Source organism: Lithobates pipiens, unplaced genomic scaffold (assembly GCF_037356315.1).
Source record: "Lithobates pipiens isolate NorthernLeopardFrog02 unplaced genomic scaffold, aLitPip1_a1.2 Scaffold_16, whole genome shotgun sequence".
Classification (NCBI taxonomy): domain Eukaryota; kingdom Metazoa; phylum Chordata; class Amphibia; order Anura; family Ranidae; genus Lithobates; species Lithobates pipiens.
In genome coordinates this window covers 110,380,188-110,407,024 of record NW_027507748.1, presented here as the reverse complement: position 1 = coordinate 110,407,024, position 26,837 = coordinate 110,380,188, and the positions used below count along the sequence as shown (strand labels likewise).

The following is a 26,837-nucleotide window of genomic DNA, read 5'->3' as shown; positions in this document are numbered from 1 at the left end:
TGGCTGTTGCTGTCCCAGGCAGAATGCATTTGGTATCACTCCGCTTGGGACAGGAGTCGGTGCTATACAGGACGCATCGGCAAATGCGGCTCTGCTCCCTCTGCAGCCGCTTGCTTCCTCTACCTCTGGCTTCATTTAAAACACTGATACTCTGGGATGGTGGGTCGGCAACCCATGATCAGAGCTTGAGAACCTGCTATCCCAAAGCAGAAGGTTGCGGGCCACATCAGAAGGCTCTGCGGGCCACATGTGGCCCCCGGGCCACTGGTTGGGCACCCCTGTCTTAAATCATGGCATTGTAAGTTAAAAATTTTGTTTTATATGGTCGCTGAAAGCGTGACCATTAAAAGACAATAATTGGCGCCCTGGTTGGAAAGGGCATGGACAATCAAAGTCTCTAAAGTGAATGTAAACCCGATTCATTAAATCTGAGCTGGGCACATAATTCTGCGGTGTTTTATCATCTCTCTTCAAAGCACTATGTCCCGTAGCTGTCTCTTGCTCCGTTCTTCTGTTATCAGCCTGATAACTTCTCACACGTTCTCCGAGACGGGAGATAGAAGTGTGTTGGGGGGAGGTTTGCTAAAAATTAGCATTCAGCTTGCTGTCTAAGAGCAGAACTCTGCACATTCCTTTCTTCCTTTGCCTATGAGGAGAGGGGGTGTGTATGCCTTTCCACCAATCGGCTGTCTTGGCTTTATGCCAATACTCCAATGTCTCCCAACGCTTCCTGGAACATGGGTTCACTCTGGAGAAGCCGCTGACGTCCCATCCGGGTGACGGGGAGCGGGATGGTGTTTGTGTGTGTTTGTTTGTGTGTGTGTGTGTTCGGAGCACGCGTATAAGCTGCTGCCATGACAACGATATCCTCCTTCAAACAAACACCACAAACCTGCGGCAGGCGGTCCGTAAGTGGTAAAAGGAGCCAGTTTAAAAAAAATAAAAGTATTCAAAAACGCTGATCTTGATGTTTTGAATACTTTGAAGTGCAGAGGGGTTTGGGGGTCTTAGAGACCCCCGATCTCTCCATAAAGAGTGTCAATGTCTATAACTGTCAGTCCATTCACACAGGGGCAACTTTGGATCCGACTTGACGTAGTCCCAAGTTGCCTCAAGTCACGCCACATGATAAAATCAATGAAAGTGAAGAGTGTCTTAATGTACACTACTGAAGTCGCTCCGACTTCAGAAAAGGTTCCTGTACTACTTCAATTCCGACTTCTAGGCAACTTCTACCCATTGATTTCAATGGAAGTTGCCTCCAAGTTGGATCCCCTGTCTTAACTGAAGCAACTTTCCAGGAAGTAAAAATAGTTTTCTAGGCAAACCCCTCCCTCCCAGAGAGCTGATTATTATATGCTTGGCCCCTGTCCTGGAGGCAACTTCAAGTTGCCTTGTAAGTTGCCTCATGTCGCGCTGTGATTCATACTCAAGTCCTTAAAAATGGCTCCTGAGAGATTATCCAAAGCTGTCATTGCTGAACTCTAAGGCCCCTTTCATGCATTCAAAGTAAAAAATGGATGCACATGTCTGCTGACACCGACCATCATCCGATCCTATCCTGGCCACAAAATGCAGATGGATGGTGGTCCTATCTTCTATCCGTCTAGCGGATAGGATTGGATGGAAATGGACAGACAGTTCCCCCCCCCCCCTATTTCCCCATTAAGGAGAGTGGGACTGTGTCCGTGTCCGCTTTGCAGAGCGGACAGGAGCTGTCAACCGCCTGCTCAGTGGGGATCAGCAAAGTGTTCCTCAGCTGAGCAAGCGGAATGCTCAAGACTGAGGCACCCGCGTTGAAGGATCCCAAGAGTCCTTAACCACTTGAGTCCTAGAGCCATTTTTCCATGCAAAAACAGACCGTTAGTCTGTTTTTTTACATCCATTTTTCGTCCGATCCATTTTTTTTTAACAGTAGAAAAAAGTATTTGTTTATAAACAGAACCCTTGGGCACCTTTCATACATGCGGACCAATTTGTCAGTTTTTTATTCATCTATTGACGGATAAAAATTGGACATCAATGCATCTGAATGAAAAAACGGATGTAAATGGGTGATCATCCATTTCCATCAACATCCATTTTTTGGAAAAGATCAAAGCCCAATTTTTTTTATTAACCACTTCCCGCCCAAGGTACATTCTTGACTTTATGGGGGTACATCTGAATGATTCCTACACCTACAGACATCATTCAGATATCATCTTTTAGTGCCGGCAATTCCCTACACCATAAAAATGTTCATAGCGGCTGTTCTGCCGCTTGATCATTTTTACGGGCGGCGAGAGGGGGACACCCCCCCTCCCACTGCCCTCCGGTGCTTCTACCGACTCGCCGCTTCCAGCAGTGAGTGGGAGAAAGGATCTGCCTTCCCCGGATGTTGATCATAGAGATTTCCGGCAGACCAGATGGTTGCCGCAGTCTCTATGATCGTTTGGAGGCTGGCGCGATGTTATGACGTCACACCTGGCCTCTGCATTCAAACGAATGGCGGCGCCTCTGCTGGAAGCCGTGATTGTTGATTTTTATTTCATGCATCCCATACTAGAGGTGAGATGTGGGGACTTATTGACCCCACATCTCACTGTAAAGAGGACCGATCATGCCATATTCCTATTACAAGGGATGTTTACATTCCTTGTAATAGTAGGAATAAAAGTGATCAAATTTTTTTTTAAAGTGTCAAACTAAAAATTAAATTAACAAAAAAAATTAAAGTGCCCCTGTCCCTGTGTGCTCGCACGCAGAAACTAATGCGTATGTATGTGTGTATGTATATATATATATATTTATTGTGTGTGTGTGTGTGTATGTATGTTTGGGGGTTCTATGTCATTTTTCAATAAAATTATGAATTTTAGATGTAGGAGAGAAATGTCAGAATTGGCCTTGATGTGAAGTGGTTAAAAATGCCTCAGATTTGCACAGCTGTCATGAATACTCGCTGTAATGTGTCCACTATGTTTGTTATGATCATCAGGTCCATCTACTGTATTTATTCTGTATGTTCCTGAAATACCTCAATCAGGAAAATAATGAACTAAGGCCACTAGATGGTGCTGACGATTATAGGTAATCATGTTCTATACATTATGGTAATTATTTCTAATGGCTATAAAAATTATTGAGGCATTCGCACCATAAGTTCTGACACTAATTTACAGAATTCTTATTACAGGTCTCTGACTGAAACATATTGACATCACTGATGCCCAGGCATCTAGCATTTTCAGAGGAAGGCTAGCAATGGCAGCCCCATATGTTTCTCTCATGACATGTCACTTTAAACAGGCTGTTTGTTTTAAACCAGTTCTTAACTTGTTAGATGAGTGTGAACTTCAGACTCCTGACAGAAGATTGTGCGTGCCTTCCAGATTACATTTCATACCCAGTACAATCGCTGGGAACCAGGAAGGGTTTCACAAAGCACAGAACTGTAAACCGGTCACACTAATCAGTTTTTCTCTTTCGCAAATGGAAAAACTATTTGTATGCCCAATAACTCAGGCTGGCCATAGATGATGCTATTTTCTTTCCTGCAACTATGAAGCCATTAAAGCCCCTCTTACACATGCGGACCCTTTGTCTGTTTTTCATCCATCTGTTGATGAATGAGAAATGGGCATCGCTGCATCTATGGAAAAACGAATGTAAACAGATGATCATCCATTTACATCAGTTTACATCCGCATCCGTCAACATCTGTTTTTTTAAATGGATCAAAGCCCTATTGGCAAGTTGGCTCGGCAGTGTGAATAGCCTTTGTGGGCGCGTGTGCTGATTGGCCAGCGGGGGGAGCCAATCAGCGGGTCCGGCGGACACAATGTCTGCCGGCTGCCTTTGATTGTTCCCCCGCAGAGACCAGATGGAGATCTGCCAAAGTAAACAAGGCAGATCTTTGTTATGACATGATGCTGTGACACCGGATCTTGTCTTCAAGCTATGCAGGAAGTCAGATCTCTGTGTTGTCCCAGTCAGAACGTCCCCCATACAGTTAGTAAACCCACCCAGGGAACACAACCCCTTGATCATCCCTGATGTTTACCCCATCCCTGCCATTGTCATTTATACAGTGATCAGTGCATATTTTTAGCACTGATCGCTATAGTAATGTCACTGGTCCCAAAAAAGTGTCAAAACTGTCCAATCTATCCGCGCCGCAATGTCTCAATCCTGCTTAAAATCGCTGATCACTGCCATTATTAGTATTTTCTACACGCTATAACTTATGCGCAAACCAATAAATATACACTTATTGGGATGTATTTTGCTACAAAAATATGTAGTCGAATACATATCGGCCTAAATGAATGAAAATTAGATTTTTTACGTTTTTTTTTTTTTTTTTTTTTTTATTGGGTATGCTTTGTAGCAGAAAGTAATATGGTTTTTCTTTTCAAAATTGTCACTTTTTGCTCTATAAAAAAAAAAAAACTGCAGAGGTGTTCAAATACCACCAAAAGAAATATAGGACATCAATTTTATTTTTGGTACGGCATCACACGACAATTGTCAGTTAAAGTAACGCAGTGCTGTCTTGCAAAAAATGGCCTGGTCATTAACCACTTGAGCCCCGGAAGGTTTTACCCCCTTCCTGACAAGAGCACTTTTTGTGATTCGACACTGCGATGCTTTAACTGACAATTGCGCGATCGTGCGACGTGGCTCCCAAACAAAATTGATGTCCCCCCCCCCCCCCCCATAAATAGAGCTTTCTTTTGGTGGTATTTGATCACCCTTGAGGTTTTTTTTTTTTTTTTGTGCTATAAACGAAAAAAGCAACAATTTTGAAAAAAAAGCATTTTTTTACTTTTTGCTATAATATCCCCCAAAAATATATATCTAAAAAAAAAAATTTTCCCTCAGTTTAGGCCGATACGTATTCTTCTACATATTTTTGGTAAAAAAAAAAATAGCCGTTTGGTTTGCGCAAAAGTTATAGCGTTTACAAAATAGGAGATAGATTTATGGCATTTTTATTAATTTTTATTTTTACCTGTAATGGTGGCGATCAGCGATTTTGTTGTTTTTTTTTTATTTTATTTTTTATATCGTGACTGCGACATTATGGCGGACACATCGGACAATTTTGACACTTTTTTTTTTTGGGACTATTGGCATTAATACAGCGATCAAAGCTATAAAATTGCATTGATTACTCTAAAAATTTCACTGGCAGTAAAGGGTTTAACCACTAGGGGGCGGGGGAGGTTAAGTGTGTCCTAGGGGAGTGTTTCTAACTGTCTGGGGGAAGGGCTGTGTGTCATGTGACACTGATCGCTGCTCCCGATGACAGGGAGCAGACGATCAATGTCCTGTCATTAGGCAGAATGGGGAGATGCTGTTTACGTCAGCATCTCCCCCCCGTTCTTGAGCTCTGTGACACGATCGCGGGTATCCCTGCGGCGGTCGAGTCTGCGGGTCCCACGGGCATGGTCATGGAGCTTGCAGCAGGAAATTAAAAGTAACGTACGGGCACATTACTTTGCCCAGCCGTGCTATTCTGCCGACGTATATTTGACGACAGCGGTCGGCAAGTGGTTAAGGGGCAAAGTCATTGTAAAGTCTTTTAAAAAATAAAATAACAAACATGTTTTATTTGCCTCCTCCCTGCAGTTGGTTTTGCACAGAGTAGCCTGGATCCTCCTCTTCTAGGGTCCCTCTTTGCTGCTCCTGGCCCCTCCCCTCCTATCGAGTGCCTATGGGGGCACCATTCAGACACAGAGCCCCGCCCCCTCTCTCCCCTGTTTGGCTGACAGACTTTGACTGCTGTGGGTGCCAATGGTGCCACTGCTGTTGTTCAGCCAATCGGGGGGGGGGGGGGGGGGTCCCAGATGGCTTATACATTCATGGACATCACTGGACAGAAATGGGGCTTGGGTAAGTAATTAGGGGGGTGCTGGGGTGGTTCTTGCACACATGTTTTTTTTATCTTAATGCATTGCATGCATTAAGATAAGAAACCTTCTGCATTTACAACTTTTAATGAATGCGCACAGTGTTGGGAGACACAACTATAGTCTCTGCATGTATGGGTGGCTACATAAGAGGCCGCAAGAAAAAGGAGCCACCCTTGTACAGGAAACTAATGGTGTAATGGTGACGGCATCAGCTTAAACTGGATCATAGGCAAGAATTAAAAGAGAAAGAAGGTGCTTGCTCAGTAAGAGATTAAATCAGCTGCTGAAGGTGCATTAAACACTGAGGATTTAAAGAGGAAGTAAACCCTGATGGGTGTTACATCCTCTTTGTTTTCCTACAAAGGTAAAGCATAATGGGCTACTATGCATCACATGTATATGCATGCATGTGTCACTTACCTGCAGGAGAAGCCAGCAATGTCCCCGTCTTCCTCGCTAGTAGCGAGCGTCCATTCACCCCTCTTCCTTCCAGGGCGGCAAACTCCGGCTCTGTGACTGGCCGGAGTCGCGTGACGTAGGGAGCCACCTTTAACGGCTAGACCCGAGCTAGAAATGGCACAGCATGCCCTTTCTAACTCCGGTGCATGCGCAGAAGAAAGCGCCATACTGGGAGATATTTCTTTCACCTACAGGTATGCCTTAATCTAGACTTACCTGCAGGTTAAAGTGGTTGTTAAAGGGTTTACAACCACTTTAATATCACATTAACTTTTATGAAGAGTGGGCTTAGAATACACGTTCTCATTTAGAATGTGTAGAGCATGAAATGGCCAGTGTACATGGACCTTGTTGAGAGGCAATAGGAAATCTCCTGTAACATAGAGGGATGGTTTTCATCGCTTCCGCATATATTGTACCAGTGTGTCATACCACACCTAATGCATTATCAGTCTAAATATAGCAAAGTGTCTGTTTAAACAATAGCCTGCTTGTAAAAGGTGACCCAGCCTCAGAAGCCACACAAGATCGTATTTAATGTCAGTATCTCAGAGACTGAAAATGTCTCCTTGGATAAAAATCACTCTTTTGTGGTACTGCAGGAGACTGGCAGTTAGATTAGTCTCATGATATACGGTCACGGGGGTATACTTTAAATGGGATGAGTCTCAGAATATCCTGAATTGGTGATCAAGAGAAATAGATGTTATGAGATTTCAGTAGTTTGATACAGCTACGGATATGTACCCTTGTATGTAGCCCAAGACTTGATTTGTAAGTGATATGCTTATGAAGAGCATACAGTTGGGTGTGTTAGAAGACCTGAACTGTGAAGGCTGTGCTAAAAAAACAAACAAAAAAAAAAAAGACAACCAGAGGGCAAAGGAGTAGTCACCAGAATTCCCTGTTGGCTCCCTGCAGCTGATCTTTTCCATATTATTGACTTCCAATGCCTTGATCTACAAATGTCCCTGTGAGTAAGCGGCCATCTTGGTGTAGGGCTTTGTGTCATGTTAAATCCTTGCCCCAGTGTTTGGTGATCTGATGACTGGTGGTTAATCTTTAAAAAGCAGCAAGTGTAGAAATTGCAGATGCATAGAATGAATTAAAGCAGAGTTCCAGCCAGAGGGAGAAAAAAAATGAAGTCAGTAGCTGCAAATAGTTTTACTGCTAACTTTTAATATATGGACACTTGCCTGCCCAGGGAGCAAGAGATGTCAGTGCCCGAAGCTAACCCATCCATTTGCTATGGGTGCAGACGCTGGCATCCTTACTAAGAGAAACAGGAAGTGAAGCCTTACGGCTTCACTGCCGGCTTCCTGCTGCACTTTCTGAATGGTATTGCTGTCTTCTGGGACCTTTGTGTGTGTCCCAGAAGGCAGTGTGGGGGGGGGGGGCGAGGAAAAGGAGGGGCCGCAAATGACGTAGGTCGACGTGGCACCATTATACAGAAGTGGGAGTGGATATCTGTTTTTGAAGGGTATCCGCTACCTCCCCCCCCCCCCCCTGAAAGCTGCCACCAGAGGGGGGGGGGAGGAAGTGTTTAAGCAGAGGTTCCACATTTTGTGTGGAACTTCACCTTTAAGTAAAAGCAAGGAGATCCTTGTACTGCAGGTCCTCCGGAACAGCTTCCTTGCCAGCAAGGAGAACAGTGAGCAGCACAGTGGTGACATCGCCAAATGTCACTCCGAATCTTCTGAGACTAGAAGTCAGAGGAAGCGGTATCTTAGATGAACTCTCACAGCAAATATACAGCTATGAGGCTGAAGGCGCAGAAACTAATTTTGTGTTTTTCAGGAGGAATTTGAAAGTAATATTGCTGTCAAAAATGGAGAGGAAGAAAAGTAAAAAACAAAAACAAAAAAAAACCCTAACGTTTCAAAATATCATGTATTTTTGTGTTTTTATTTTTTTTAGTCAGTAAAAATAAATTATTGCATATTAATATGTTGCATTATTTTTCATGAGCAGTTGAAGCGCTGCTATAAATGATTTATATAACAAGAAGTTTGCAACACTTTATTTTATAAAGTGAGGCAATACATTTACAATACAGTTCAAGACAAGAAGAATAGGAGAGGCCTCTAAATTATACTAAACCGTAAAATCAGTGTAGCACAAAAGGGTAAAAAAATAAAATAAACAATACAGTTTAAAATTGTAACCCTGTAGAAAGTGTAATTGAACGTAACTCTCTAATGGAACCACACTTGGCAGGGCTAGTGGTCCACAAACACACATCAAAATTCAACTTCTATTGTCCCATACACAGTGAGAATCTTTATGTAAGAAGAGTGACAGTCTGTTATGCTATAAGTGTGAAAACACTATGTGGTGGAATAGTGACAGTTCATATGTCTTCATAGTGTTTCTGGTGACTCTCCACCTTCATATGAAATGTCTGTTCACCTCAAATCTTAGATCCCAGTACAGACTGTCATATACGCCTCTGATCGATTCCTCCCAGGGGAGGTGCAGCAAAGCACTCCTCTTCTCATCGGGGTATAACAACTGCTAATCCATCCTTGTTCCCCAGCCATCAGCGTAACATAACATGGAGCAAAATGGAAATGTCATAGTGCTCTCTATTTTTTTTTTTTTCATTTATTAAAAAAAATACACTCACAAGGGTATCAGAAAAGACTAGTGTATAATCGTCAGTTCACCACACTAACCAAACATCTGTGACATCACGGGGCGTAGGTAGGAGGAGCTATTGCCTGTGAAATTAGGTGGGAAGGGCCATTGCCATTGCCACCCAAAGAAAGCCCTATTTGTGTGAAAAAAAAAAAAATATATATAATTATATATTTTCATTTGGGTACAGTGTATCATGACCGTGCAATTGTCATTCTAAAGCCCCATACACACTATCAGATTTTCTGCAGATTTTTGTCTTCCGAATTACCAAAACCATATAATCTGAGGTCAAACCTTCTGAGCTTCAATGTGTAGGCAGGCCCTTCCACTACATGGTTTTGCTAAGTCTGAAGATAAAAATCAGCAGAAAATCTGATAGTGTGTATGGGGCTAAAGAGTGACAGCGCTGAAAGCTGAAAATGGATCTCGACAGGAAGGGGGTTTAAGTGCTCAGTAAGCAAGTGGTTAATTTGCTGATCTGCCCCCCCCCCCCCCCCCTTCTCTTCTGTTTCAATGTCTTTGAGTTGATTTCAAATTGAACAAATGGCACATTTTTAAGATTACTCCACACAGGATTTTTACAGAAATGTTTGTTTGGCAGCCCATGTGTCCCATCTACAGAACTATAAGGCCTCTTGCACACTGCAGCTTGAAAAAGCTCAGTACAACTTTTTTTTTTTTACTGAGCTAAAATACAGCCCATTAATTATAATGTGCTTATGCACGCAGGCATGTAAAAAAAAAAAAAAAAAAAAGAAAAATCTTTTTTGGTCAGTAATTGTATGGGAAATTTTGCTTTTGTTGTATATGTAGCATTGGGAAGGACCTGGAGATTGTGGCACGGAAATGTGGCTGATCCCTCGGGCCCCCAAGAATTAAAATATCAGTATATGGGTTGCTTTACTAAAAACCTTGCAAAACTGAAATAATCGCTATTTGGGGTTCCAAATTTTTTTTTGTTAGTCTCAGAAATCTATACACAGGTCATTTAAATCTCCAACATCTAATAACATTAAAATATTATTTTGAATGGTGTGGCTGCTGAGTCTCCCATGCTGTAAGTGTCTCCTCCATTCTGATTTGATGACATCATAGGTGCTGTGTCTGGTACACCGTCCCCCCAGGGCCGGCCTCTGTTGGTCTTGCATCTTTCCATCCATAATATTTTGCTAAACTGGAGCCGTTTGCTGACTGCATTTCATATTTTGTGTGGTCAGAATCATTTGTGCCTTTTTATCTAGAAGTTTATAATGTAAAACACAAAAAGGACATGTATTTGTTTTTTAGTAGTCCTGCTATGTTTTTATTATCCTTCAGGCATTTGTAGTATTTGGCCATTTAATCTTTAGTTTGTGCACATTGAAGCTCACTATTGTTTCTTTTGTGCCTTTTGAAGAAGGATATAAGAAAGCTGAATGATTGGAAACTGTTAGTGGCATGCTGAAACACAGATCCCTTTGTTTGTGTGTTCACAATGCTTTATTTAAGAGTTACTGGGTCAGCCTTACATGAACATGTCTGGTACTAAGACTCTGAGGACTAAGGCCCCTTTCACACTGCCACCACTTCAAAGTTGTGCGATTTTTGTGGCTGCGATTTTGACACGCTGTTTCCACGATTTTGGGGAATGCCTGTGTAAAATTGAAGTCTATGGACCTCAGCTCGCATCAAAGTAGTACACTACTACTATGAAGTCGGTGCGACTTGAAATTGCACAGATATGAATGGTACTCATTAAAAATCATGGGGTACGACTTGTCATGCAAATTTGCAGTCCCAAGTCGCACAAGTGTGAAAGCGGCCTGATCTCACACAGACATGATGGATCACTTAATCATCATCTTATTTTTTATTTTTTATTTTTCTGCCATCACTCTTTGAAACTGGATAGTTATTAAATCTGATGCTTTCAGGTTAACAAAGGCACTGCCTTCAGCTACACTTAGGCCGCGTACACACGGACGGACTGTATGGCCTACTTAGTCCGTCGAAACACATTTCAGCGGACAGTCCGCTCGTGTGTGGGCTTCAGCCGACTTTTTCAGCGTGCAGTCTGGCGTACTAAGTATTTCGGATTTTTCAAAATTCTGTCCGTCATACTTTGGTTTCAGCGGACAATCCGCTCGTGAGTAGGCTAGTTCGACGGACTAAGAATGGCGCATGCTCAGAAAGGATTTACACGGCGGAAAGGTGCATTGCTGTGTATTGGACTTCCTATTTCTAGTCCTGTCGTACGTGCTGTACACGTCATCGCGCAAGCTTTCGACGGACTGTTTGTGCATCCGTGTGTGGTCAAGTCCATTCATTCGAAAGTATGACGGACTGTCCGTCGGATTGTATGACGGACTAAGTAGGCCATACAGTCCGTCCGTGTGTACGCGGCCTAAAGCATGTAAGAAAAGTACTATAAAAGCTGCCATCAGTGACCTCCTGAGCATATTGGTTACCTGGCAGTCTGCTTTTTTTTTTTGTTCTCTAATGCCATATACACGAGCGGAATGTCCGACAGAAAAAGTCAGACAGAATCTTTTCAGCGTATATTCTGATCGTGTGTATGCCCCATCGGACTTTTTTTTTTTTTTTAGAAAATTCTGATGGACCTAGAAATAGAACATGTTTTAAATATTTCCTACGGAACCAATCCCTATCGGGAAAACCGCTCGTCTGTATGTTGTTCCGATGGACCAAAAACGACGCATGCTCTGAAGCAAGTACGAGACGGAGGCTATTGGCTACTGGCTATTGTACTTACTTTTTCTAGTCCCGTTGTACGTCATCGCATTCTTGGCGATCAGACTTTTGGGTGATCGTGTATACGCAAGACAGTTTCAGCAGAAGTCCGTCAGAAAAACCTTCAGAGTTTATTCCGACGGGAAAAATGGTTGTGTGTATGCGGCATAACAAGTATGCAGCAAGTGAAGTGTAAACCCCTGACCTGCTCACTCCTTTAGGATGATTTAGAAAGTCCCTGTAACATGACAATCAAGCAAGAAACATTTTCAGGAGGTCAACAATGAGATCCTACATACTTCTCTTGTTACAAGTTTTCTTCTTTAAAAAAATAAAAAGTTAAATCTCACTTGCTGTAAAGTCCAGTAAGAATAAAGGAAGGCATTTAGTGGCCCATTTTCCTTTTTGAGACCCATCAACGATGTGGGAAAAGGAATCAAAAATATTTTAGTGTAAATGGTATGTTGTCCTTAAAGCGGGACTGTACTGGGGGAAAAAAATATTAAAAGACAGCAGCTATAAATACTACAGCTGCTGACTTTTAATAAATGGACACTCACCTGTCCTAGGGTCCAACGATGCAGAGGCCGATCGATCGCTCGGCTCTCGGCTGCTGCCGCCACCCTTCTAGGTGAGGGAATCAGGAAGTTAAGCGCATCGGCTTCACTTCCCGGTTCCCTACTGCGCATGCGCGAGTCGCTCAGCGCAATAGGAATTGTCCGCGCTGTCTCTGGGACCTGTGTGTGTCCCAGCAGACAGCGCGGCAGGACAGGAAGAGGCATAGACTCCCACGGGAGTCTATGCCCGGAAGTGGGTGTAAATACCTGTCTTTTACAGGTATCTCCACCCCCCTCCCCCTGAAAGGTGCCAATTGTGACACCGGAGGGGGGGAGGGTTCAGATCAGCGGAAGTTCCACTTTAGGGTGGAACCCCGCTTTAATGACTGCATTATTTTATTTTGCTATAACTTTAGATTTGCTTTAGTAGACTTTGTATAAAACCTCCTAGGCCTTGTTCACACGGCGGGGTATAGTATGGCAGGGATATGCAATTAGCGGACCTCCAGCTGTTGCAGAACTCCCATGAGGCATAGCAAGACACTGACAGCCACAAGCATGACACCCAGAGGCAGAGGCATGATGGGACTTGTAGTTTTGCAACAGCTGGAGGTCCGCTAATTGCATATGCCTGTAGTATGGTATGCCCGTGTAGGGCTGTGTTTACCTGCAGGTGTTGGTTGCATCCCCCTGCAGGCAGTGCCAATGAGGTCTATTGGACACGTTGTCTGCACGGACACTGTGTCCCAGTATGGGATCCTTGTGGGTGCAGATACCCGAACTTAGTCTGTGTTCAGAGATTGGAACCTTCACTCACACGGATGTCTTATTGTGTTATTGGGATACAGCGGCTGTGTCCATGCAGACAAGGGATCCCAATGCACATGAATGGGACTGCTTGCATGGAGATGCACAGAAAAATCTGTAGAGGAAAACATGGCCCTGCATGGACTTGCTGTGTATTGTACTATGAAGTGTGAGTGAGGCCAAAGAGAAGTGGTTGAGTGGCACAATTTGGAAGCATCTATATTCCCTAACTGGCTGTTGTGTGCCCTGTAACATACTGTAGTAGCGGGTCTTACAATACAGCATATGGTGCTGTGCTTCACATCAGCATGGACGACTGCTCATCTGTCCAAAAACAAAATAGTCGTCCTGATTGCTTTTCAGCCATACAACAGCAGCCTTGTATTTTTATGAATGAACACAAGGCTTCCTCTAGACGCCTGAGGTGTAGGGATGGGTGGATGTTGGAATCTCTACCTCAGCCAATTAGAGTAAGCCTTCTGTTTTATAGATAAAATATACAAGGCTTCTCCTGAATGGCTGAGAAGAATTTTGACTTACTTGATTTTGTTCTGGTAGTAGACGGGAAGTCACCTATTCTGCTGGGGAACACGACACAGATTACTGTGTGTATCTGATTCCCCTACAGTATAACGGCACACACTGTGACTGAATCACTTCGTAATAGAAACAGTTCCTTTGGGCCAGCTTGGCTAAAACAATCTAAATTGACAGGAAACTGAATCGTATTTTTTTTTTTTTCTTCTTTTTTTTTTTTTTTATAAGATCTTTTTTATTGAGTTTTTCATAAACATACAGACTGCCCCATGCGGGCCAAACATTACCCACACAGGGGCACATTCCTGCTGCGGCAACAGGCCACAGCAAGGCACATCTTATAACAACAACAATCTACCTCTGAGGCAGCAACATGCCTCAACATATCAGAGCAACACAACTTAACCATACCTATCTAAACCCCAATATGGGGAGAGGTTAGCTCAGGAGATTCTGTGCACAAAGGTAAAATTACAGGATAATATGACATAGGAGTAATTGGGTCAGTCTATCCGCATACTAACATCACATTGTTAACCTAGGAATTGTCTACTGCAGCAGTTTCCGTAGTGTCATCGTCTAACCAGCAGTACCACACCTTCTCAAATTTTTGTGGGCAACCCCTGCCTGAGTAGGTGGCTTTATAAAGGGGCATACTGGCGTTCACCAGGTTTTTCCAGAACTTGAGGGAGGGGGGTCGATTGTTTCCAGTGCATACCGATGGCCTTACGCGCATAATACAATAACAGGGACAGGAGTATTTTCTTAGCTCTAAGGATCGGCAGTTGGTCCACAAGCCCCAGCAGACAATATTTAGGATCATAAGGGATACTAGTCTTAGTAGTCTGAACTATCACCCGGAGCACCTCCTTCCAATAATGTACAATCGCCGGGCAGGCCCAGAAAATGTGAAAGAAGTCTCCTGGCTGATAGGAGCAGCGCCAGCATGCCGGGGAATGCGCCGGCGACATCTGGTGCAGTCTGTGGGGTGTGTAGTGAGCTCTGTGTATAATTTTTGTATTGGACCAGTTTGTCTCTGCCTGAGATCAGAGGGGAGAATGGAAAATCCCAAATCTCCCTCCAGTCGTCCTCATCCAGCCCTGGTATGTCCTCCACCCATTTCCTGCGGAGGGAGGACAGCTCGGGGAGAGCAGCAACCAGCAGAGACCCATATATCTGAGACATGGGTTTCTCCAAGCCTTTCACCCTAAGGGTAGATTCAAGCTCAGAATATTCCAGGACAACTGGTTGACCCAAAAACTGACACCTATAAGCATGCGCGATTTGGAGATATCTGAAATGGGCCTGTGCCGGTATATTAAATTTGGTACGCATCACAGGAAAGGGAGTGAGTTCCCCATTGGTGACAACATGCTCAAGAGTCAGTACTCTGTATTTAGCCCAGGCCTGTGGATCCGGGATGGTACCTAACTGAAAGGTTAGGGTTCAGCCACAGGGGGGTGTGAGGAGACCAGGAGTTCGGTAGGGGTGCCCTCAGCGCCTCTTCCACCCTCCACGCTCTCATGGTGGTGCGCATAGAGGGCGGGGGTGAGGCAGTGAGGTGTTTTTGGCCCCCTGAATATCAACCCCTTCAAGACCTCCAGAGACCCCACTATAGCTCCAGCACCGTTGCAGAGTTGGTCAGATCGGGCTGCAACCACCAATGGGCGGTTACAAGTTGGGTGGCCAAGAAATATTTGTGACAATCGCCAAACCCCCACTGTCCACAGGCCTGGTGAGAGTGGTGTATTTGAATCTAGGGGTGCTTGAACCCCAGATAAAGTAGAGGAAGATTTGCCGAAGGGAGTCAAAAAAGGTTTTATTAAGCCATTGAGGGGAGTTCCTAAATATGTACATAAGCTTGGGGAGGACCTTCATTTTTAGAAGGTTAATGCGCCCAATGAGGGAGAGGGGAAGATTGCCCCATGCCCGTAGTTTGGATTTGATCCCTATCAGGACAGGTTCAAGATTGAGCCGGACAAAGTCCCGGCTTTCTCTTGAGACAATAATACCTAAATAGGTAAATTTATCAACCCACTGAAGCGGGGTAGAGGAGGGTGAGGTCCTGGCCCCCTCGTCCACCGGGAAGAGCTGAGACTTATGCCAATTCACCCTTAACCCGGTGAAGGCGGAGAAGGCGTCCATGACCCGGAGCGCACCCTGCAGAGAATCACCAGGATCATTTAGAAAAAGCAATAGATCATCTGCATAGAGAGCCACTCTCTCCTCCAACCATCCCACCCGAAGACCCCGGACCTCGGCCGAGCTCCTAAGAGCCTCAGCAATAGGTTCCATGGCCAGGGCGAACAAAGCCGGGGAGAGAGGGCAACCCTGCCTGGTGCCCCTCTGCAGGGGGAATGACGGAGACAGGGAGCCATTCAGTTTAATGCATGCTAGGGGACCAGTGTATAGCGTACGTATCCAAGCAATAAACCTCAGTGGGAAACCCATTCTTCTAAGCACCTCCCACAGATACACCCATTTCACTGTATCAAATGCTTTTCCCATATCAAGAGTGGCAATGGTCCTAGTGCCTTGATTAGCATGGGGGGCATGAATGTTGGAGAACAGTCTGCATATGTTGATGTCTGTGGACCTGCCAGGCATGAAGCCTGTTTGATCACAGTCTATCAGAGATTTGATTACTTTATTAAGTCTGGTGGCCAATAATTTGGTTAGTATTTTTAAGTCGCAGTTCAGGAGCGCTATTGGCCTGTAGGAGGCGCACTGCTTGGGGTCCTTATTAGGTTTGGGAATGAGAACAGTATGGGCCTCCCTCATAGAGGCCGGCAGAGAGCCCTGTTGGAGACAGGCTCGATACATCTGGACCAACCTGGGGGCAAGCAGCTCCACGTGGGCTCTATAATATTCTATGGGTAAGCCATCAGGCCCCGGGGTCTTCCCCGCCGGGAAAGACCCAATGGCATTGCGACCTCCTCTGGCGTGATCTCCGAGACAAGGAGCTGTCGCTCTGCGTCCGAGAGCCACCCTAATGCCAGGGTGTCCAGCATAGAAGTCATGGGTGTGGGGTCAAACGCATCCGGGAGAGAGGAGACATATAGAGAGGCATAAAAACCTGGTGAAAGCAGATAAAATATCCTCCAGGGAGGTAACCAGTGTTCCCTCAGGCGTGATCCTGGGGGGGGTCGGCAGGCTGAGAACCTGTGTCCCAGCAACAAAGTGAGGGCTGTATGTATCGGTGGTATTGGCCTGGGACAGGAGCAGAGTCTCTTCACTAAGGGGCCGCAGTCCAGCGCCCGGGTGCCGGTTACAGGGCAGACTGTAGAGGGGTATTCCACTGCTTGCACAGGAACAGGCCCTTCACCAGAGCACAGCCTTCATGGGGGGGACACAGGGAGGGGAATGAGTAGTTCCAGGGCACAGGGTGAAGCTCAGGAGGACACAGTAATATCACCGCCCTGAGGGTGGAGGATGAACCCAGGGGAGCAGGCCTCAAGATGGCGCCTGTGTGCAGTCCTGATGGATCCCACCAGCTCCCCTAGTCCCAGACCAACCACGTCCCAGGGGTCACCAACAAAACTCCAGGACTCCGATGCTTCACCGCCCGCAGATTGCAGCTCCAGAGCTCAAGGATGGTGGAGGCAGAGTGGGCTCCAAGATGGTGGCAGGCCCCTGATGCGCGTATCCAGCCGTGGCCCCTCAAAGAGCAATCGGTCTGCCGTGCTCAGCAATTTTGGGTGGGATGACTGTGGCTAATGTCCAACAGCCCCTAGGACGAGCCCGGAGTCCCCCAGGCACAAGGGGAGGGAGGATGGCTCCGGATTGTCAGGCTGCAAGATGGCGGCGGGCCGGGAGCTCCCTGGAGCGGGCACCGTTCCTCCCTGGAAATCCCTCAGGCTCCTTCACCAACCTGTATCCCCCGGGGGGGCATCCGACCCCGATCTCCGATGCTCGCTCTGCGGATCGCGGCACCCGAGCCCGAGGATTCCGGAGGTGGAGTAAGCCGCAAGATGGCGGCGGATCCCCGGAGTGAGAAGCCGGTGGTGGCCTTGTAGAACTGCAATCGGCCAGCCGCGCTTCCCAATTTCTGTCGGGGCTGGTGCAGGAGACTTGCTTGGCCCTACAGGGAGAGATTGGAGGCTCCCCAGGCACTGAAAAGGCAGGATGGATGCGGATAAAGACAGGATTCTTATTTAATTAAAAGCTGTGCCCTGGAAAGGCATGCGGAGGGAAAAGGGCTAGTCACCAGTATTGCCTGTAGGCCTCCTGCAGCTGATCTCTTCCCCATTACTGACGTACCAATATTTGTGCTGCTTAGTGTACTTGTGTGGAGGCACCCATCTTGGTAGTAGGGCAGGACTTTGCATCTGGGTGGATTTGATTTAAATCCCTAGTAAAAAGTCTTGATTTAAATCATCATTTTTTTTTAAGAGCAATTGTCATCTCTGTCCCGCAACGGCTCCTCTGACCCGCTGTTGACTTGCCAACAGTCCCATTCACTTTAATGGGACAGCTGGTAATGCGGCAGTGACACAACAAGGTGAGGGACATGGCGGCAACAGGTAAGTGGATGCCCGCTAACAGGCGCTGCCATGATGGCTCTGAAATGACAGGTGCTCTTGTAAATGTAAGGACTTATTCTTGTAGATAGAATATTTAATATTTGCAAACAAAATTAACGTTATTTCGAAAAAATAAGCTGTCAGGTTAGTAAAACAGCAATATCAGAACCGAGACATTCTTACAGTTTGTAGTGTACATAGATTTGCAAAACAATGGGATAAAGGAATATTCCTGACCCTTGGTTTATCTCGTGGTTACTGTGAAATTGTGTGAATGCGTCAATGCAGTGCGTGTTCTCTGCTTGCAGAGCTTGAATTCATTGAATGAGTTTACCAAAAATGTAAATATTGTAGATTATACAACCTCATGCTACATAACTAAGCTCCATTTCATGCTGAATAAACTAAATTGTTAATGTATCTCAAATAGAAAACTATCTGTAGATAGATTTTTACTCCAAAAGCATTTATTCAAATAAATTTGCTAAAAATAAAAAAACAGAATTGAAAAAAAAAAAAAAAAAAAAAAAGCTACCCCCTTATTTCTGATCTAAAAAATGCCTTGGAAATGCACAGGAAGCAACAGGAGAGTTTCCAAAAACTTAGATTCCATGGAATGAATGAAGCATGAGTAATTGAATAAAGTGCGGATTTCACTTCCGCAAGCAGCACAGTAGTGACATCACCACATCTCACATTGCAGCTATCAGACTCTCGGCATCCTCACACAGCAGGAAGTGCACAGCTATTGTTGGGGAAGAAATCTAGTCTTTCAGAGAACTGCTTAGACCAAACTAGTATTACTAGATGTTTCCTATAAGAGATCATATCTTCACTGTGTGAGTTCCGATCTGCTTTAACATTTTATATACCAATGCAACAAAATGAATTGTGTAGGCCAAGTTAGAAAAATCCTTGGTTCAGCAATCTTATGACTGATGTTCCAGAGAGAAGTAATAACACACTTGATGTCTTATTGGCATCCGCCTTTAAATAAATATTAGTATTGGATGTGGGATTGTCTTGTAAAGTATTCTGTATGAGGATTCTGGCCAAACCCACCCTACCTTAATCGTATTGTTTTCTTTTATACAAATTTCCTAGGAGCGTTTTTTTTTTTTTTTTTTATATATATATTTTAACTAACAAATGCTTTTTTTTTTTCTTTTATAGTTAAAGGAAAAGACCAGGGGAAACCTGATGTCAAAGCCGTTAGAGGTTGTACTTTTTTTTTCTTTTATGAATTACTTTCACAGTTTTTGTTCTATGCAGTTTAGGGCCTCATTACGCATACTGTACGCCTGGGGAAGGGCTGTTTTTACCCGCACGGGGATGCACAGCTATTCTGTGAACCAATGCTATGCCAAAAAATGGATATAAATGCATAAAAAAATAAATTGTGAAAATTGGTAAATAAAAAGTCAACAGGATAAACCAATAATGGTAAATAAATAACAGTCTTTTCCGAGGTGCTCCCTGAAGGGGAGTGAATGATGACACCCAATGAGAAGTCTTCTATATTCAAAAGGGACACAGGGGCGCTTGGCTCGTCAGCCATTGGAGGAGTGCGGGAGGGTTAAAGGCCCTGGCCGGGTATTGGCCACAAGCTTTGACAGCTTGTTTAGCTGGTAAGCCTTCAATTCATTTGGTGGTGGATTCAGTGTCCCTTTTGATTATAGAAGACTTCTCACTGGTTTTCCTCAACATTCACTCCCCTTCAGGAAGCACCTCGGAAGAGACTGTTATTTATTTACCATTATTGGTTTATCCTGCTGACTTTTTATTTAGTAATTTTCACAATTAATTTTTTCATGCATTTATATCCATTTTTTGTCATAGCATTGGCTCACTCACCAGTTTTTGTTGTATCATTTTATGTTATTCACATTACAGCTTCTGATTTTTTTATTTTTTTTTATTATTAAGTAGGTCACGTTATTTGATTGGAATTGACTGTGTGTGCTTTTGAGATTCCCTTTTAAGTCTATTTTTGTTGATTATTTTTAGGTTTGTTTTATTAATTTATCACTTGTGCATTCACTTGTGTGTTTCCTTTACTTCATAATCCCTTCTCCACAAAATGATTTGGACCCGTGCATAAAGACATGGATGAGCGAGTTTGGGCTGGAAGAACTTGACGGGCCTGCACAGAGTCCTGAACTCAACCCCATACCACACCTTTGGGATGAATTAGAGCGGAGACTGGGAGCCAGGCCTTCTTGTCCAACATCAGTGCCTGACCTCGCAAATGTGCTTCTGGAACATTCCCATAGACACACTCTTAAACCTTGTGGACAGCCTTCCCTGAAGAGTTGAAGCTGTTATAGCTGCAAAGAGTGGGCCAACCATAAAGTGGTTGTATATCCTGCTTTCACATTTTTACCTACAGGTAAGCCTATAATTAGCCTTACCTGTAGGTAAAAGGAATATCTCTTAAACCTGTACAGTTTAGGAGATATTCACCTTGCATGCAGCCGCTGACATCAGTGGCGCATGCGCTCTGAAGGTTCGGCGGCTGCTGCCGGAAAATCAGAACTCCTTGCCGAAAAGTGGGAGTGACTTCACTGTGGGTCAGTGGCCGGAGCTGCAAACCCGGAAGAAATGCCGAGGGAACATGCTGGCTCCCTCAGCGATGACAGGGAGGTGATGCTGGCGCTTCATTCTAAGGTAAGTATTTTATAATATGCGGCGCCCTTTGCCTTAGTTTTTTTTGTTTTGTTTTTTGCGGTGATACAACCACTTTAATATGGAACCATATGGGCGAAGACTGGGATGCCATTAAAGTTCATGTGTGTGTGTAAAGGCAGGCTTCCCAATACTTTTGGTAATATATTGTGTAGCGTTAATGAGCATTTAGAATGTGTTATACAGGCATTCACATTGCATCAGGCAACACTTCTCAATTTCCGTGTGTGTGTTAACCAGGCTTAAATGGGAAATCACTTTTCAAGCTGCACCGTAAATGCACTGTAAATACCAAGGCTGCGTTTAGAGTGCGTTTAAGGTGCGGTTGCGGTGTGTTTCAGTAGAAGTGAATAGAGGCAGTTGCAAAGCGTCAACGCTTGGTAAACTTTTCAGGCAGCGTTATTTGTACCTCGACGCAACGCTAATGCTGCAGTGTGAACACCTTCATCCGCTCCTCATTGTAATAATTTTGTGTGGCATTGATAGGCATTTGGGAAGTGTTAAAAATGTGTCCCAACCACCTATTTTCAATGCCTGTATGGAAGAGCCCTTATACATTGCATTAGCAGAAAAGAAATCTGCTAGCTGACAAGTTTCAAATCTGTTCTTTTAAATGTCAGGGGAGGTATAGCTCCTGCTGTATTTCTATGCCAACTCAGATGTAAGCACTTCAGGTTACATCTCTGCCCCTGTCTCACCCCAGGTCATTCAAAAAAACGCACATGCCCAGGCTGCAACTGTAGTGCTGAGGTCTGTTAAACCTGCAGCGCTTACATCCAAGCGGGCTCAGCACAGTGAAAGAACTTGCACAAGGTCAAAGATCTAAAAATCCCTCTATGACCCCCAGTTTTCAACAGGATATATGACGCATAGGATGACTTTTGCATTTACTGTTTAGGCCTGTATATACAGTACAGATGGGCTAAATATGTTTTTATGTTCTAGTTCCAGCACCTGTACCAGTACATTCCCCATCAAGGAGTCCCAAAAACAATGCCTTACTGGAGGCAGCTGGACCAAGCCATGTGGCTATTAATGCCATATCGGCCAACATGGACTCCTACTCAAGTAGCAGAACGGCTGCACTTAAAAAGCAGCCAATCCACATGGCAGCAGAACACTTTGGAGACCTAGGTAAGAATAATTTGAGCCTTGTATAACTTTACTAGCCTTTGTTTTGAATTTATCACATTTTTCTTTTGTATTCTTTGTGTGGAAGGCCTTTTTGAAGTGGAAGTAAACTCCCCAATGTATGATGTTTACCTATAAAAATCTGTAATAAGGCTTACCCCTATAGGTACTCTAAATGTTCCCTAAACGTTCACCATTTAGGAGATATTTCCTGTAGATGCAGCCAGTGACATCACCGGTGCATACGTTCTGAAGGAACAGCATACCGTGCCCTTCCTACAGACCTGTGCTGTAAACAATAAGTTACGTCATCGCTGGCTCAGCCAGTCAGATAGCCAAAGCCTGCGAACCCGAAAAGAAGAATGGGTGAAGATAGAAGCGTGTTCAGCAGTGCACCACTGGAGAGCTTCATTTTCAGGTAACTGTCATAATGTGCTAGTATGCGATGCATACTAGCACATTATGACTTAAACTGCCAAGGGCCCAATTGTGTTATTTTATTTATTTTTTTGGATGCAGTTTACTACTACTTTAATAAATGATGGTCTGTTTGTACTCTATTTTTGTTCATTTTGAAGTTTTTTGGGACACAGTCTTTACCTGTTGGTGCTGTGCACCTTCTTAAACTTTATACCAGTCATTCCACCCAAAACAGATATATTGTTTAGATACTTGTAAGCTTAATTTCAAATATATTATGTGTGTGTATGTATATTAAAGTGTTTCTAATGGTTGTAGTTTTGAAAAACAAAACAAACAAACAAACAAACATGTTATACTTGCTCGGTGCAGTGTTTTTGCACAGTAGCCTCAATCCTCTTTTTGTGTCTTCCGTCAGCAGTCCTGGCCCCTCACCCCTGCAGAGTGCCCCCAATAGCAAGCCTCTTGCTATGGGGTATTTGAGCAGGCTCGCTCCAGAGTTGTTCTCCTGTGAATGGACATTATTCATTCACACGCGGAGAGCGGCTTGGCCCCGTCCCCTGCTTTCTCCTCATTGGCTCACCGTTTGTGATTGACAGCAGTAGGAGCCAATGGCTCCTGCTGCTGCTGTGTTAGCCAAAGAGGAGACAGAGACTCCGGAGAGCTGCTGCTCTCATTCACATTCCTGCATTGAGATGGGTCTTAGGTAAGTATAAGGGCGGGCTGAGGGGGAGCTGCACCCAGGAGGTTTTTTACTTGAATGCATTAAAGTAAAACAAAAACTTTTGCCTTTAGAACCACTCTAATTGATCTAATATCTTCTGGCTTTTTTGGGCTTTTAAAGAAAAAAAAAAATTCTTATGAATCTTACTTTTTTTTTTTTCTGTAGGACGATCGTGTCTGAATTATGAATCCCAGGATGCAAAGTCTAGCCTTTCAAAGACTCTGACACAGGTGCTACAAGACAATGTGGCGCTCCCTTATTTTATCCAATTTATGGAACTCCGCAGAATGGAACATTTAGTCAAGTTCTGGCTGGAGTCCAAGAGTTTTAATTCCACGACCTGGTCCCGAATAAGAGCATACAGTTTAAACACAGTCAAGCACAGCTCCCTGGCGGAACCAGTATCTCCGGCTCCTAAACGGCCAGACCTGTCTGCAGCTTCATCACTAGCATCAGCTAAACAGCAAGCTCAAGATTCTTCTAAAGTTCCACAGCACACGTCTAGGTTAAAAGACCTGAATTCTCCTGCAAAGCAACACAGCACTTCAAATCACTTGCAGGCAAAACAGAAGGTTGGACGAGTGCCGGCAATTCAGCTAGAACTCTTCACAGATCAAACCTTACCCTCGCATGAGCAGTCTTCCATGCTTAATGCATCAAACAGAGACAGCCCAACAGATGAAGGACTGAAAGACATGTCACAGAAACTGATGAAGAGTAAGTTATTTATTTACAGATTTGTAAATGGTTTCTATGGGGAAACCTAAACATTACACCAACAGAATTTTCTGAAGAGTTTGTGCCTAGACTAACGCGGCACATAGATGATTCGATTTTTTTTCCACCTTGCGGGTAAACTTATTGGCTGGCAGAACATAATGGTTACTGCTAGGGGCTATAGCTGCTAGCAATGATCACATGTAAAAAAAATCTGACCGGCTGGTTGTACCCAAGTCAAATGGGTCATCTTGGGTACAACCAGCTTGCCCATAGATGGATTGAATATCAGCCAGTCCCTGCTGCACTGGCTGAATTTCGATCTATGTATGGCCATTCTTACTTCGGTAGCAGTCTTTGGGGCTTATTTACCAAAGGATTAAGGAATGTTCACTTTGCAGATTTAATGTTTGAGCTTAGTAAAAAGGTGTAGCCATGTTTGTGTTAAATACCCAACCATGGTCAGGGGAAGTTGGAAAACAGTGTTTGTTTTTTGTATATTATTGATTCATTAAAGTGAACACAGCTTCACATTGTTTACTAATACTCAGTCAACAGTATTTTCTCTTTTAGCAGATAAACCCTAAGGCCTCATGCACATGAGACGCCGGTGAAAACTCTGCTGGACAAATGTTTTTAAAAGCTGAAACCGGTGTTTAGAAATGCCCATTTTGCCATGATTTTTACCACGTTTGCGTCTAGAAGCTTTTAGTTAAGCTAACATCATAGACCCTCCCCAAGCTCAAAAAACAGTATTATTAACTATTTCAGACATTTTGTGAGACCAGAGTTAGTAGCAGCAGCTGTGAGAGCAGCTTGTATTTAGCGTGTCACCTGCCACAAGTTGTGGATTGTCCACTTGCCACGTGACTTGCCACATCACCTGCCACAAGTTGTGGATTGTCCACTTGCCACGTAACTTGCCCCTATTGGTGGATTGTCCACTTGCCACGTAACTTGCCCCTATTGGTGGCTTGTCCACTTGCCACGTCACCTGCCACAAGTTGTGGATTGTCCACTTGCCACGTCACCTGCCACAAGTTGTGGATTGTCCACTTGCCACGTAACTTGCCCCTATTGGTGGATTGTCCACTTGCCACGGCACCTGCCACATCACCTGCCACAAGTTGTGGATTGTCCACCTGCCACGTCACCTGCCACAAGTTGTGGATTGCCCACTTGCCACAAGTTGTGGATTGTCCACCTGCCACGTCACTTGCCACAAGTTGTGGATTGCCCACCTGCCACGTCACCTGCCACAAGTTGTGGATTGCCCACTTGCCACGTCACCTGCCACAAGTTGTGGATTGCCCACTTGCCACGTCACCTGCCACAAGTTGTGGATTGCCCACTTGCCACGTCACCTGCCACAAGTTGTGGATTGCCCACTTGCCACGTCACCTGCCACAAGTTGTGGATTGCCCACTTGCCACGTCACTTGCCACAAGTTGTGGATTGCCCACTTGCCACAAGTTGGGGATTGCCCACCTGCCACGTCACTTGCCACAAGTTGTGGATTGTCCACTTGCCACGTCACCTGCCACAAGTTGTGGATTGTCCACTTGCCACGTCACCTGCCACAAGTTGTGGATTGTCCACTTGCCACGTCACCTGCCACAAGTTGTGGATTGTCCACCTGCCACGTCACCTGCCACAAGTTGTGGATTGCCCACTTGCCACGTCACTTGCCACAAGTTGTGGATTGTCCACCTGCCACGTCACCTGCCACAAGTTGTGGATTGTCCACTTGCCACGTCACCAGCCACAAGTTGTGGATCTTGCAATTGTTTAAAATATTTTTTTTTTAATGGTTTTTCATAATTTGCCATAATTTTTGAGATTTTTAATGTAAAAAAAAAGTCACCTTTTAAAAACGCTTATAAACGAAAATGCGGTACCGGCGTTTTGCCGCATTTTGTGTCTGAAATGTGGAAAACTTTTGCATCTGAACCCATTTTTTTGCTTCTGGAAAAACGAGGTTAAACGCAACTTCATAAAAACAGCAAAAAACTAGACTGTGTACATGGACACATAGGATAACATTGAATGAGTTCAGGGGCAGTTGAAAAAAGTGTCCAACTGCCTCTGAACATGCGTTTAACAGCGTCTCGTGTGCATGGGGCCTAAGTCTCCCCTTATACTTCTCTGGTGTGAAATAGTGTGGATTTTGGCATGATTGAAGATCATGATGCTCTTTATTGGTAGCCTTGTCTGAGCCATAGACCCCATTCATACCTACATGTTCAGGGGACATGCACAGAAACGTGTTTTTCTGGATGCATTCCCAGGATGCACATAAAATGCATGTGACTAGCAGACACGTGTTTTGTCATACAACAAAATGCACTGTTTAAAATAAAAAAAAAACGCAAAGCTCATCGCCTGAAAAGGTGGACTGAAAAGGTGGACTGAAAAGGTGGAGAGCCCATTCAAATGAAGAAATAAAAAAGTGGACAGAAATGAGAGTTCCAAGTTATGCTTTGTGTGAATGGAGCTTTACTCTTTGTAGTTGAGCCCAAATAGCTGAGAGTGCTGATCATAGCATTTTCGCAGGGGGCCTTCCCCCTGTCAGCACACAATAGCACAACAGGGGAGATCGTTGTACTAACATCACATGGTTAGTACAGCAGCTCACCTGAAGCTATCAGATTTTTTTTCCCCCCGTTCTGCCCTGCTGAGTTGAAGGGGGAAAAAAAAGACGAATACATAATTTGATGTTTTGGGCTGTCGAGCAGAATCGCTGTGATGCTGCCCGCAATCTCAGATCGCACTGCAATTGCAAAACTCCTGCTTGGGAGCTATTAATTTTTAATGGCACGCGGTGCAGTTTTGCCACGCTAAATCACACGGCAAACCAAAACGTGCAAAGCTTTTCGCCCATAAGAACCTCCTGCTCCTTGAGCCATGATCGCGGCAAAACTGCAATGCGTTTTTAGGCGCCATCAAAAACGAATAGCACCCAAACATGCGTTTTGCTATTGTAATGTGATTTGAGATTGCGGGCAGC

At 44.5% G+C, this 26,837-nt stretch overlaps 1 protein-coding gene across 1 annotated transcript in view; it reads left to right on the top strand.

Moving 5' to 3' along the window:
- Nucleotides 1-26,837, top strand: part of AKAP10 (A-kinase anchoring protein 10) — a 76,742-nt gene that overhangs the window by 13,254 nt on the left and 36,651 nt on the right. The window contains exons 2-4 of the mRNA XM_077480255.1: nt 19,327-19,371; nt 21,784-21,972; nt 23,279-23,830. Coding sequence (XP_077336381.1) covers nt 19,327-19,371; nt 21,784-21,972; nt 23,279-23,830 — 786 coding nt within the window. The remainder of the gene's footprint in view (nt 1-19,326; nt 19,372-21,783; nt 21,973-23,278; nt 23,831-26,837) is intronic.